The following is a 14,707-nucleotide window of genomic DNA, read 5'->3' as shown; positions in this document are numbered from 1 at the left end:
CACGAGAATATCCACACCTCCGGTGGAACTGTGCACGCAGCCACACCTACGTACACCTAGTTGCAGCGGCGGAGGTACAGACGTACACGTAACCGCGCACGCGTGGACATCTACCACTTCAAAAAGAGGTACCAGTGACACCTGCCTTCCCTCTTACACCTCCCCACTCCCCACCCCCCACTCATCGATTTGGGATTTGGAACCCACCCCGGCCGGGGAATTATACGCGTAAATGGCCATTTGACCCTGCATCCCGGTCTCATCGACCCGGCTTCTCCCGACACGAATTTGCCCTACTGAGTAAACGCCACCCTCTAGATGAAACGGGTAAGGAGCAGCGTGAAGTGATGGAAGTAGGATCACCGGGACACGTGTCGACATGCATAAACTCACGTCACTTCACCCTTGCGCACAAACGAAGTATGAGCATCACACATTAGGGACCCATTTAATCAATTATCTGCTTTCTGCCACCCGTTCCTCGTCCATGGGGTCAATTTACCCTTTTCCAGTGACATTTCGCTTCTCGGGGACCTTGCATCAACTAAGATGATCAAGAATTAAATGTTCAACATCCCTGTTAAGGCTGCACGAAAGACGATAGACCCCGTTTGCGAGTGATGTGACTGTCGAAGCTCACAAGAAACCATAATACACAGTACTGGACTAGGTATCAACCTCAGCCTCACGAAATGACCATAAATGAGGACTACCGTGCATTAACAATTATTGAGTTACCAAAACAACTACCACCAATTTTAGAGCAATTATCCACTGACGTTTTTGATAAGTTAGTCCAGACAGCCACTTCTACCGGATTAGAAGAAAATACGCGCATTTGCAGGTATGCGAGAGGAGGGTACAAACTTTAAAATTGATTAATTAGAAAGCGGTCGAGAACGGGGAATGACAAAGAGAGGGCAGCTGCTATACAGCAGATTATAAAGGCAAATTTAACGGATTCCCATTAGCGAAGCCGTAAAAGTCGTCTATTCTAATGAGAATTTCTAACGGTCTCGCCGCGGTTGGCTAGTTGTACATTAAAGGTTGGGTGCTGTATTTACGGAGATTAATGACCATTAGAGGGTGACAAATGACAACAATTTCTTTTAAATGGATTGTTTTAAATGACAAACCTTAGGCAAACAATTGCTTGTAAGGAAGACCAGAGGCACACTGAGAGAACACCGGTCGAAAAGGTGAAAGTGTACATTTTGGGGTACTATGCATTGAACCGAAGCATTGCCACGAATCGGCGGCCCATGAGAGTCTCCGCTACCCCTCTGACCATTGAAAGCGCGCTCGTTAATCACCGGGCCTTCCAACTTCGATTAGTTTGTCACAAAAGTAGACGTAGTAAACAAAACCCCATCTGCGCATCAGATCCCCGTGCGATTTTGTGCGAGCATTCGCGCACATGGACCGGCTCAGCTCCGCTCTGGCGTTTCGGTGGTACACCTCACCACCCTCTCCCATCCTCGACCTCCCTTTGTCCTATCTCGTGACTAAACAGTCCGGTTTTAGAAACCGACTACTGACCACACCACACCAGTCCGTCTGGGAGCCGAACAAACACAAATTGCTCCAGTTACCTGATTTAGGACGGTGAATTCTACCTTCCGATGAAGAAACAGTATTGAGAACACTGACCACTGAATCGCCTGCTCTAGGCTTCTGTGAGCGAGAACGAGCAGAAATAGCATAAAGGTAAATAAGGGTAGTACGTGAGGAAGAAAGCACAATAGTTTTATGACGTTTGGGGAGAAAAAAAAGGGGCAGAAAGCGGTATTCACGACATGCGCTTAACTTTTAGTAACCACGTTTTTTAGCTACCCTCGTACCTAAGCTATGCCAACCTTTTATTGTCACCGAAGTACGGCAAACTTGTTAGACTGGGTAAGGTGGATGATCCCCATCTGCTCCGCTTCCTCTCTTACCCTTGAGTCCTTGTTTGTCTCAGCACTTTTTCAAAAGTCCCACGATTTTTTTCCTTTTCTTCCCCTCTAGATGAGGGAAAGGAAGGGGAGGAATGGATTGATGGGGAGAAGAAGAGAAAAAAAAAAGACACCTTAACAAAGAGTGGAAACAGCTGCGCAAATGTCCCGCTGCAAGCGAAGGGGCGGACGGCCTGGTATCTAAGCCCCACATTGCGTTGACTTTTGCGCACACACGCCAGCCTCCACCACAGGCCCTCGTAAATCCAGCTAAGTCATAAACGAGCTTCAACTGAGGATTTCGGGTGGATGGATAATCACAGTTCAATCACTTGGACCGCCTATTTACTATTGGCTAACGTACCAATGTATGGCATGCGCAGTTTTAATATCCAATTGGTTCAGTCACTTAATGTGGCGAAAGAAGACGCTACTAATAAAACCTAAAAATTTGCTGGTGGTGAAAAAATGCATAAGAGAAAGTGCGTTTTCGGCAGAGAACATTTGATGCTACACATAACGGCAGTGGCATTTGCAAAAAAAGCTTGTGCTCAAACTAGAGAGTTCTCTCCACTCATTGACAGCAAAATCCACGCTACAGCGGAGCATAAGCAATGCGAGACCATCAAATCGATGCTTGCAGACTGTTAGAACTAAACTTACGGTACAGGATTGTACTTTATCCCAATTCCAACAGTCTTTTCAGCCAGTTCAGATACCTGATGAATGAAATCGCATAATCAAGAGTTTGTAAGTGCACCAGTTATCAGCGAGGAAAATTGCTTACTTATGACCTTTCGCGGCCAATTCGATTTGGAAGAAACAAAGCTACGCACAATGGCGTTTAAAAGTGTTGTCAGAAAAATCGGTAGAGTTCAGATAGACACCACCTACGCGCGCAAGTGAACCACTAGGAAGAATAATAGCACAGCAATAGGGAAAGCATTTTGATGTTCCTTGGTTTACAACTGAATTGATCACCGTGAGCATAATAAAGTGGTGTGGTTAACGTGCAGAAGCGAGAAGAGCAAGGGAGGAGATACTCCAATTAGTGGTTAATTTCTGCGTGTACTCAAGAGTGTCACACCTTCCATGGATCCAGTTAAACGCGATAGCCGCAGGATTAATTACCTTAACAGCTTTATCAAAAAACCGAGGTCAAAGAGTGCGAAACAGAATTGCTAATTCCCCCTAAAAACCGACCCCAGAAGCCATAAACGTGGCACCTCAGTAAAATCCTAAACGCCCAACAAATTAAATTTAATCAAGTCATTTTAGGTTAAACCAAATTAATTGAAGCTAATCAAGTCTTGCTAGGGAACGACGGTCTTCGTCTCGAATACAAAGGTGCACACAGTGCGTGGAATATATTGCGGTGCGCATTTTCCCTTTAAGATTAGAATGTCTCCACAAACCAGAAATTCTGTGGAAAAATCCCTCTACGTCTCAAGCAAATCTCATGTATTACATGACAGGCAGGGAAATGTTTATAAGGCTCAGGCGGATAGCAACTTCAACAAGCATAGAGACAAGCCGAGGAGTACCACGAATACTTCCTAGAAGGGAATCACTAATTAAAATGAGGGGAAGGAAATGCAGACTAAAGTGCACGGAAACTCGAAACAACGAAGTAAGTCACATGAGTCACACACTTTACAGACGGAAAGATGGGGAACACTGCTAGTGTTGTTAAACTTTTATGCAGCAGGAAAGAGAATCAAAAACAGAGAAGCTGAAGCAACAATCTTCCATAATTGACCACAGGTAGTTGTGGACCCACGTGCACACATTGTCGCTCCAGTAGTTAGTGAAATGGCTATAAGTAAAACCGGGAAATAAGCCAATCCACCTGCTTGTATGACCGCATTGCTAAACAAATAACCCAAGTCTAATGTGAGGGAGTCGACTGAATATTTAACCGCCACTGAGAAAGACAAATGTTTAGGATGAAATTTGCCCAAGATTATCTAAGCTGCCACTCCAGTTTTGCTCAATTTTAATCTAACGAGCACGTGTTGGCGGTGAGAAAAATGTTAAATATATGGTTGAAGCATCTTACCCGTTTGGGAAGAAGATAGTATCCCTGATCAGCAATAGATCCCTGATCCAAGAAGGCGTGAAGGGGAACCCGAACCCGAATCGGGGGCTTGCATGTGACGGAATGAGATCGTGTCAGGACCTCCACACATGCTTGGCCTCATTGGAGACAGTTAATTGGCAGACAGTCATGTGCCTTCACTATTGGCTGGTACTCATAAGTGGCTTGTCCAATAACTGTACAGAACCACAGCTGCAACTGACCAATAAACAAGCAGCCGTTTGTCTGCAGACGCTATGGGCGTGGTAGTGAAAGCATGCTTCCTTTCATTTCCAATTCATCGTCATCCCGTCGGAGCGCGTTTTGTCTTGCTTCAAGCACAAAGTATATGGCATTAAATGCACGGTAGAACTGCGTAGTTATTTAACGAAGTGTTCTTATTGCTAGTGTGCGCTCTTCTTACAGAGCGGCCAATTAAAGGCTTTTGGACCCTAAAATCTCTTATTATGGATGTCATGTAAATATATTTGGAAAATTAATAGGAAAGTTGCTAAACATAAAAGACATCTTGCTAGAACTAACCCGGGTGTTACGAACTTGATATTCCTATATCAGATTAATACTGGTTTCCGCTCAAATATGACCACGCTGAAATTTTGTGCTTCTAGCATGTCATCACATCAGAGCCAACCCAGTGGGATTTTCGAGCGTATGGAGTCGCTTTGGTGTTCACTGTTCATGGGTGACTACTGAGAATGAGTTCATGGGTCTATTCGGTTTAATAGAACCGAACGTTGAAAGCACTTGTCCAAATACAAGAATTGCAAGTTCGATAAGATGAAAGGCAAACAAAGCAATGAAAAATAGATTAGTTCAAGGTTTCTCGCTCAAATATCCTATTAAAGTTGTGTAGTCTAGGATATAAAGGTAGATTTCCGACCGAGACCAAACACACAGGGTCATTTTGTGTGCCTTTTGCGTTCAACTTACTCTCATAAATCTATACCTAGAAAGAGTATTAACTTGCAATGTCGTGTCTAGTTAAACAGACCATTACTTGCCTAAAGTACTGGTCATTGATTGCAGTAATGTGGTTCTGCATATTCTGAAGATTCCACAAAGAGCAGATACTGGATGGTGAGATGCCCATACTTAAAAGCAGGAGGCCCAAGGTCAGTAGTGGTGGCAACTCTCAATCACTAACGCAATTTCTGCTGCCTTGTCGTCTGAGTGCATAATGTTTTGGTCGAGGTGTATCAGCAAACTCACCGTAGTTTGTTTTGTTGGTATTGTTGCATATAAATTATTCCCCAAATAATTATTGGGGAAGAATGTCCAGCAACCAATTGTCAACACCAGTTTGGAATCTGAATATAAGTATTATCAAGTTTAACTATAACTACCTATATTACTTCGCCTTCCTTTCATGCTAGAATATACACATTTAACGAGTGTGATTTTCAGGATGTCCACCGCAATAACATATTTTAGTTCTTCGATAATACCCTTGAGTTGCATTAAAAAGTGAATAAATTTGCACAAAGATGGGTCTAATTTTGTCCTATACCCCTATTCCACCTAAGTATGGGTATTAGTGACTAAATAACGGATGCGTTTTTGTCAGAGCTAATTCTTTTTCCAACTTTTTTTAAAGAACAAATTATTCGACGATGACTGGCACATATTTTAAAGCCCATGTTTTCGATTTTGGTAAGTGGATGTCGGTGAAATACCCCCAAGAATGGGGTTAAAACACAGCGACTACGTATGGCTGCGCACCTCGGTGCACACAAAATTTGCATGTGTTTGATTTAGGTCTACCGATGACAGCATTACAGCCGAGTCGGAGACAACCGTGAGCCTTTGTTAGATCACCAATCAATTTAAGGCTAACATACTTTAGCAGCCATAAAGAAACAAATTCTTGTTATTTGGTATTGAAATCCTTACACTTTTGTGGGGTAATTGACTACCTAAGAGGTAAATAATTTTAAGCCGATTGGAGAAGGAATTACGAGAAGGAACTTGATAACGAGAGAAAGTGCAAAATAGTTTGCATTTCGTCGGGATTTTCGGTGTCATGTTGAATTAGACAAAATCCAATTGATTGTCAAACAGTTTACAGCCCTAGCATCATTCATTTTTGAGTGCTGCGTAGTGTCTCAGGTCATGGCGGGCGCATAAAAGTGATTAAAACCCTGCTAACGGTACTCTGTGGGCTGGTAGTGTATTCTGGCAGATAAAATGGCCATTAAAACATTATTCAATAAAAATTAAGTGTTTTTATGCGATTCTCTAATTGTGTAGTAACCCGTAACTGGTGCAAGGTATCAAAATAGATTTTAGTTCAACCGAAATATTAGGTCTTGCTGGTTCCTCATTTTCAAAATCTACTTATCTGGAAGTTTCCTGTGGTATGAAGAGAAGGCAATTAATAAGAATGCTTGGAGGTAAAATATGAGGTGAATTAATAGATACTTACCAAATCACGGAATTACAAAGCTCACTGAGGAGGTACATTAATAATTGATGTAAAAAAGCGAAATTCCTATCAGATGTTTTTTTTTCCAGTTCTCCTACCTAGCAAAGGCCTTTTAAAACAATCACGTCAATCAAGTAGCACAGGGCGTTTGTCACGGGGTTTTCCACATCTACTGCGATTAGATGGACCACGCCACACTCATAAATCAGACTACTGTAAAGTTTTCATTTGAGGAGGCGGCTGCTTCTAGACATTACTTAACGGCAATCTAAGTGGGCTCTCGTTTGCGCAGTGCACAATCGAACTCATAAAGTGATGCTTAAGCAAAATAATGCTTTAAAAGAATCCGCTCACAAATACTGTATTAAAAGGCGAATAATAGGAATAGAATGGAAATCTAGTGGACCCACCCAAATACATTATTCAACGCATTGGCGCCTTGCAGAGACACAAAATACACATGAAATTTTAACTCCCGTCTTCGGGAATACTTGTTGCTGTGTATATGTAGTACTAAAATATTGTACTGAATTAAAATCGAGCACACTGTTACGACTTTTCAATTGTTATTTCACTTCTGCCCGCTGGAACCCGGAAGAGACCTACATGACCGTTTCCTGTTTACCCCCGACATCGTTGCCCCTGTTCCGTGAACTTATTTGGGACCGTGTCCACTTACCCACTGGTCTGTCTTCGTGTGTGAGCCTCGCGCAACTGTGGGACCGAACGAAAGGATGAATGAACAAGGCGAGAGGACAGAAGACCGCTATCGTCTTTGGGGTCTGCTCTAGTTGCCAGACGCCTGCCTCTCATTCCTATAAATTGGGATTAACTTGTATAAGCTCATCGAGGACCTCGGTTCCATAAAAGGTTCTTACTCTTCCCTCACCCCTTCGAAGGAGCAGCCACACAAGCCATATTTTCTTTGCAAGTACACTAGAATTACGCCGCTCCCATTAAGAATGTGGTAGCTTTGATGCCCTATTAGTGGGATCTTTCAATCAGTACTGAAATTTCTTTATGATGATAGCGATGGGGAAAGTAGGTCGTATTTTGTTTTTGATTTTGTATAAAAGGGCAATGCTGCAAGGTAACGTGACGTTGCATAACCAAACACGTATTATTTCATGCAAGGGTTTAAAGGAGTTAAGGTAGTTTCTTATATTTCGGCCTTCTCTTAAAAAACCAACTTTTGCGCTGATCAAAAAAACCTAGGAAAAGCATTTTGGTAGGTAAGTAGCGCCAATTTTGGACAGATGGGTGGGTACATTTTAAAGTTTTTAAAACAACTAGGGTTTCCTCTTGGAGGGTTTAACTTGACTTATAGGTCTTGGAAATGTGCGAATGAAGTGGTTTGTGCTGCTTAGGAGGTGGTGTAGACAAATCTACTGTAATACCACCTTGGAATTCATATTATGATCACATCCGAAGCTAAACCATGATTTATATGAAATTTGATTGTCAGGTAAGGTAGGATACAATTATGTCAAGGGTTTCGAATTATCCGTGAAACAGACCTAATTAGAACAAGTTCAAAAGCGGTGAAGGCACAATATAATGGCTTTTTATCGATTTGGCTATCAGAATATTAGATGAAAAATGATGTGGACAAAATAAGAAAACATTTAAATTAGGTCCCAATGATGTCTATCAAACTGCAATTGTAAATGCAGTTTTGATTAGAGACTACAACCGATCACCTAGCCATCATATTGCAGGAAACTTGCAAAGTCTAGCTACCTGCTTTAAATCACAACCATCAGCCTTCCTGGCCGTAATTGTCCGGTTATTATTTTAAGTTCCAGTAGAAGGAACATCTGGCACATTCTTTACTCCTCCTTATAGACGACAAGTAACAAATGTTAATCTAGGGGAATCTGACTTCACAATAGGGAAATATCGGCAGACGAAGTCTTCTTTTACTCATTGTATCGGTGAATACTACAAAATTTAGACTTTATTCACTGTTTCTGTTTGATGGGAAAACTTTATCTATGCAAGCAAAAATAAATTCGCACAGAAATTTGCGCGCTGGAACTGTAAAGTCGGAGTACTCGAAGGTTGCTCATAATCCACCCTACTCTACTACGTTCATGGCTGCTTACCAACGGCTCAAAAGTCTATCCCTGGATGAATTTCCAAGCAGTTAGCGATACTGCAACAGTAATTAAGCTCCACTCACTTGTGTTTAATTAATTGCACATGCGCATGGCAACCTCTGTGTGGTCAAAGAACCATTCTTAATTTTGTGTATGCATGCCAAAATGATACATCAAACTGAATATTCCATCCTCTGGTCCCTTATGGCAAAGGGGAATAAGAGATATATTCCCTGAGAGGATCTCTCGTTAAACTCTAATCAAAAGCCCTAAAAATGTCATCCGGGAAAAATATCACTTTTAATATTCATCCTAATTATAGGCTTCTCCAAGCTAGCTTGAAACAGACTCTCCTTAGAGATATGTGCAAGGGTATGCAGATTTTTAATTGCATCATTTTATTCATGCTTCACTGCCAAAGGTCCTACTTTACGGTGGAAATGGAAATTTAGACGTGAAAGACACAAATTTTGCTGGATAGAGATATCCGTATATCAGTGGAGAGTAAATACTTGTATGCTTCCTGCCGAATTAAAGTACGCATTAGGGGGCGGTGTCTCGATGGTAAATAAACAAACTGTTTTTTGGCAGTACCAGTAGACGTCTTGCTAACATGCTAAATTTGATATCAGAGTTCGTTATGAATAGCAAAAAATTCATATCTGACCGAATTTCCAGCTATTACATTTGATTTACAGGTGTTTATTTTGCAGGTCTAGTGGCAACTCGTCTTATTAGGGAGCGAGCCTAGTCATCGCTGACTCAAACAATGCCTCCCAAGACATGTCGAATCGACTCGACCACAGAGCATAAACAGACTTCAATTACTCACTAAATGTCCCACTTCACAGGCAATTTACTTTTAAAACGCATTGTCAAGTGATAATTTTGTAAGGACTTTTTATATCCTCTGCCAGAAAGGGACTTTGTATATTACCAGATTCAAATAATGAGCTAGTCACTTTGTCAACACGTCTAATCAGCACAGAAGTGACTTACAGGTCTCAATCTCACCACAGCCTCTTAAACTTGATAAGAACGCACTTTTTTGCCAGTGATACTGTATTTTAATGCTCGGCTTAAATGGGCTATTAGGGCTTCTAGCATCTAGACGCTGCCTATTAAAGTTTCCAACTGCGGCTGTGTGCAATCGGACACGTTGTCAAAGGCTTGGGCATAAAAATTCGCCTTGGAAAACGATAAAGAGAAACTGTATTATTGATATGTTCCTTTATTAGCGTAACGAGACCACAGAGACCAGGTGGATACAATTGCTCACAGATACAACTTTGAACATTGCCATTTTCCAAGAATTGTTAATGACTATAAATCACACAGTAAGTCAGAAGAAAATTTTATAAAAGAAATGGGAAACAAACCACACTTAGATAAGCGTTCCTAGAAATAATGATGAAGGTTTTGTCTTAACAATGTAGTTTGCTAACGAAGAGCTGGTACATATCAAATTTGTAGAAGGGCGAGTGTATTCAGTCAACAGAGTTGTTAGTCAATGGCAAGACACGAACGTAAATAAGACATTAACGCAAATATAGCATCGTTTCTTGCTAAACAACCATCATGTGAAGTCGCATTGTAGAGCACTAGGGGTCCTGCTCTACATTTGTGTGCAAACTCCCAGCTGAATAAAGAACTCAATTTGATTTGTCCATCTAATTACTGAGGTAAGACTTTCCATTTCACAGACCGGAAGGATATGTAATCGGGTTCTTGGGTCTATTTTTGTGAATTTACAGCGTGCATTTCTGTTGCGTCTCAATTTCGACTAACAATCAAGACAGCCGTGTGTTGTCGACCTGGTTTTGGTGTCAGATTCCAAGCACTCACTACTAACTCGAACTCAACACATTAAAATCTTTTTCAGAGAAAAAGGTGTCAGGTTTGGTAATTTGATACTTTGACTACTTTTTTTAACTCTTCGTTTTCGCTTTACGAGAGTTTAAGGCTCCGCCCTTGTACTTCAGCCGGGCGGCATGCCAGCAACCCTCCAGTCATTCTGTATATCGACAATACAATTCCCGCCCCGGTATTATGACATCTTTCGTCTTCAGGGAAACCTCGGGTCGCCACATTGGTGCCAACGGAAAGTAAACTCGATCCTGAAGGACAAATGCCTTATACTAATGAATGCAGAACATTAACATGAAGGAAGAAAGACATATTCTGCAACGATACCTAACATAAAAGTTGAAGATGGCGTCTACTTTCGACAAAAAATTCAATCCCATTTTTGCAGGAATGCTATTGACAACTGAAGGCACACTACTGTTCTTACGAATAGCCGGTGGGCGTATGAGATGGTCAGCACATTCCCCCTTTCCCCCAATACAGTTTCTAAGGGGGCAAAACCCCAGGTCCAGTAAATTTGCCAATTGCACGCGAATTCGGTGACTGGCAAGGTTGGCTCGTGGGTGTTTTCTTACAGCACCGACTCGAGGACGACGATCAAAGGAAAGAGCGGTTATGTAACACTTTGATTAGTCGTTTAACTCCTCATTTTGGTTTTGCTAGCATGTCCTATGGTTCTTCTAGATCTTCCATACTTCGATAATGCATATTCTACCCTGATCTTATATCTTCTTTCGTCTTCAGTAGAGAAAATTGCCAGCAGTATTGAAATATTAATATAAATATCCAAAAATTAATTGATCTGAACATGCTAATTGTTTTCAAGGCCATCCACTTGAATACTTTGCTGGTAATTTGAATGATGGTGCTAATTTGAGACTCTTCAGTCAATTGCTCACAAATTGTCCTCAAATGTAACTTGACAGCAATAAATTATCATGTCAAAGTATGCACAATCAAAATGAGAATCACTAGGTAGGACCAAGTCGTCCCACAAACTAGCTAAATTTGGGTGCTTCATTAAAGGAATCGCTAACCTCCTGGTGCCTGCTTATTCAATGCAAACTTTGGGATGGTACGAGGATTGGAACCCAGTTTACAGAAATGCATGTCCAAGGGCAACTGATAAAACGCATCAGCTGCTACTTTTTATGAGTAAAATGTGAAGTTCCAGAGCCCTGGTATATTTGGCCGAGAGGGCAAAACGAAACCGTAAACAACAGTTCCCATTTAATTTCGAATAAAAAGGCAATCACTGATTTTCTAGGGCCCTTGCTTTAGTCGGTATGGTTTAGACATTACGGATTAAGGTGGTGCCATTTAGGAGTCTGTTTATCCAGGAAAATTGTCCACGCCTTTTACGGCATCTCTACCGGTGATCGAAAGCCATCTGTTAGGAAGCTTTTGTAGACGTTGTGCTACTTTCAAAAAAGAAAACAGCTAAGCAAATAACTGCTTGAATTGATTTTAAAGAGTAACTTAATTTTTTGATAAGTTTGAAATGAAAGTAGTGGTAACGAGGTAGAACATTTGCAACAAATTATAAAAGAATCGACTTAAGCACACTCTTAATCGAAGCTTGATTACTAATCTGTTCGAGTCAAGACTAAAAATAAGGATTTTGCAAAAATAAAAGAAAGGCGAAGATATTTTAGTCCAATTACAAATTCATTGAATAAAGCTACAAGGTTCCCTTTCAAAAACATGTCATTTAGCATGGTTGAGTAAAGACCGAACTGCAGAGCTCTTTTCTCCACTTACCCACCTTACAGGCATTTTCCGTTTTTACTCTTCAAATTTATCACAAAATTTATTTCCATTATCTGTCCTGTGCTGAGTGACCTTTTGGGGGCCTTTCCTGCCTACCTGCCTAGGCCTTAATCTCCCTTCTTTCTCCCGATTTGCCACGCACTGGTGCAATTGTGATAGACGGACCCCAAAATTTGGTGATTCTCAAAGCAATAAAGCAAGTTTGATGGTCAAAGAATCTCTACCTTTCCTGTCAAGCCAGAATCGTGCGATAAGCCACGAAGGTAGCGTAAACTGAACTAACTCTTTGCAACGATATGCATATTTCATCTATTTAGCTCTGGATATGAATTTTGATTAAAGTTTGTCGAACCCATTGGCCAATCGTTTGCCACGCCTGTTGCAATCACAGACATTCATCGTGAAGAATTACTGTTGACTATTCAATCTTCCAGATCGACAAGTGCGAGACAATACTTATCCCTCACATTTGCCAAAACCAATCCTCTTTTGAGAGAACATTTGAACTCCATTTCTGGGAGGAGTTCAATTGACATAGTCCTTCAGACTTGGTTACTTAATTTTTTCCCTTTTGTTAAGAATTTCCCGATTAGATTTGGCAAAGGGGTCCTTACCTAGTGGCCGGATTAACACTCGATCTGACACGAGACCGTTCCCGTCTGGGGGCATACACAGGCAGTGTGGGTGAGCTGCAGCGGGGTGAGCGAACACAGCACGAATGCGAAGAGAGAGGGAGTGCGGATCGCACGCTGGTCTCTCGTCTAGCTTCACCTTATCTCCCTTCACCTCTGCTGTTGCTTTAGCGACGGTGTGGGTGGCCAAATCACTTTGCCGCTTCCAGTACGAGCGGCCACATGTCACCCACCTCGTACTAGTGCGCACTCACGCTCGAGTTCCTGTTTTCAAAACGTTCATCATGAGTTAAAAATACTTTTTAACTATTACAATTATTTCTTTGTTAATTTTAAGGACAATAGACTGTATCTGGGTTAAAAAAGCAACTGAAAGCAGTGTGAACTGATAGGCACAAACCCTAGGGACATGAAGTGGAGAATAGCCGCGAGGCTACGAATCATGATCCTGTCAGCACTATCAAGAGATTTATTAAAAATACACTGTTTTCAAAGCTTAATGCATTTTCTTTTTATATAAGTGGCTGAGCTCACCATTAATCTCTCAAAGTTAGAGGGATTGGGGCCATTAGGTTGCATCTAGACCTACTCTCCGGATATAGCTTTTTCAACGTAATCACGAAAGCGGGGAACATATTTTACAATTTTTTGATTTTCAGGAAGACTCAGTAAAAAAAATTATATCTGGGAAAAGTGCTATTGCACTTTCGAGAGGAAGAATCATCAATTTGTGTGTGTTTTACTGCACAGCCAAAAGAACCGGAGGGTGCTTAGGCATTTGGACAATTGTGTTTTATAAAAAGCAGATAGCTTTGAAGTTAACTACTACTTGTACCTTACCCATTAATTTCCCTTGTAATTTCCCCTTTGCGAGTTGCTCAGGTAGCACTAGAACTTTACTTCAAATTGAACGCAACTGGACTAAAAAGTCATTCGTTGAGGTAAAAACAAGTTGGTTGGGCAGAGCTAATCCAGTTTTCGTAAGTGAATGATTTTGCGCAGAAGTAATCTTATTATTGCCTTGTCTGCTCTAAGATCAGAGGTACTAAGCTGCCTTATTAGATTTTTCGTCCACTTTGATTAGTAGCCTTAAAGTAGTGCTACGTAATGTTCCTTGCAACGGCCAAATCCAATTGTCACGATATTTACTGCCATTTTTTCGATTTTACAGTGAAATAGTGCACCATTAATCCCAATAAACTTGAATCACTCACATCGTAAATACATCCTAATATAGAATGCCCTTTTAAATTTGTTGGAAAATGAATTATTTTTATGTTCTCTTCTGCAAAGACACGATCTGTCATAACTTTGTGCACCTGCCTCTGCTGATCATGCTCTAAGCATAAACAGCCCCGGACACACCAAACGGAACCGGCCATTTCGATGGCACTTAGCCCAAATCAATGGAGTATACGGTGAAGTTTAAAACACCCCAAAATCCTATAAATGTATGTGTCTTTCAAACACATCTATCGGCGAAAAGGACGGTTAACACAAGGTGAATATGAAAAATTGCTAAATTATTTATAAACAAATTTTAACAAAGTGGAATAAGTCATAAATAATAATAGACAGACTGTTCAATCATTGCTGTGTTTCAGGGTCTGCTTACTCCCATAACTTGTGTTTAGAGGTACTGATCGAAAATTATATCAGATGACATACCTAATTACTGCGAATTCGTTCACGAATGTGATTGGCTTTTTTTCGACAAAACCTGTGTTGAGGCGCAATATAAGGGAATTAGGAATCAGATTAAATACGTGCCTCCACTACATCAGAAAGAGCATTCAATGCAGCGAAAAGGACATTGCCATTTGGTTTTAATCCTCTAATGGAGGCGTAATAAATGACAAAGCATTTTACTTTTAGTCATAAGAATT

General features: G+C 41.0%; 2 protein-coding genes across 2 annotated transcripts in view; one reads left to right on the top strand and one right to left on the bottom strand. All coding sequences in view use genetic code 11, as the record gives it.

Annotated features, from left to right (window-relative positions):
* The window catches only part of EGR_04762 (hypothetical protein), a gene marked incomplete at both ends in the record, with an annotated part of 6,419 nt that extends 5,901 nt beyond the window's left edge, over nt 1–518 (bottom strand). Inside the window, one exon of the mRNA XM_024494011.1 lies at nt 503–518. Coding sequence (XP_024351576.1) covers nt 503–518 — 16 coding nt within the window. The remainder of the gene's footprint in view (nt 1–502) is intronic.
* A 174-nt stretch (nt 519–692) lies between these two features.
* EGR_04761 (hypothetical protein) lies at nt 693–13,813 on the top strand (the record flags this gene model as incomplete). The annotated part of the gene is made up of 13 exons (XM_024494010.1): nt 693–844; nt 1,142–1,199; nt 3,640–3,698; nt 5,627–5,682; nt 6,336–6,422; nt 6,544–6,669; nt 7,485–7,605; nt 8,876–8,925; nt 8,975–9,089; nt 9,865–9,947; nt 11,246–11,333; nt 12,060–12,138; nt 13,481–13,813. The coding sequence occupies 13 exons, from the start codon at nt 693–695 to the stop codon at nt 13,811–13,813; spliced, it is 1,407 nt and encodes a 468-aa protein (XP_024351575.1).
* Nucleotides 13,814–14,707: the final 894 nt, after the last annotated feature.

This window comes from Echinococcus granulosus, assembly GCF_000524195.1.
Source record: "Echinococcus granulosus chromosome Unknown EG_S00031, whole genome shotgun sequence".
NCBI classification, from domain to species: Eukaryota; Metazoa; Platyhelminthes; class Cestoda; order Cyclophyllidea; family Taeniidae; genus Echinococcus; species Echinococcus granulosus.
The sequence above is the reverse complement of the archived record's forward strand: the minus strand, read 5'-3'. Positions and strand labels throughout refer to the sequence as shown.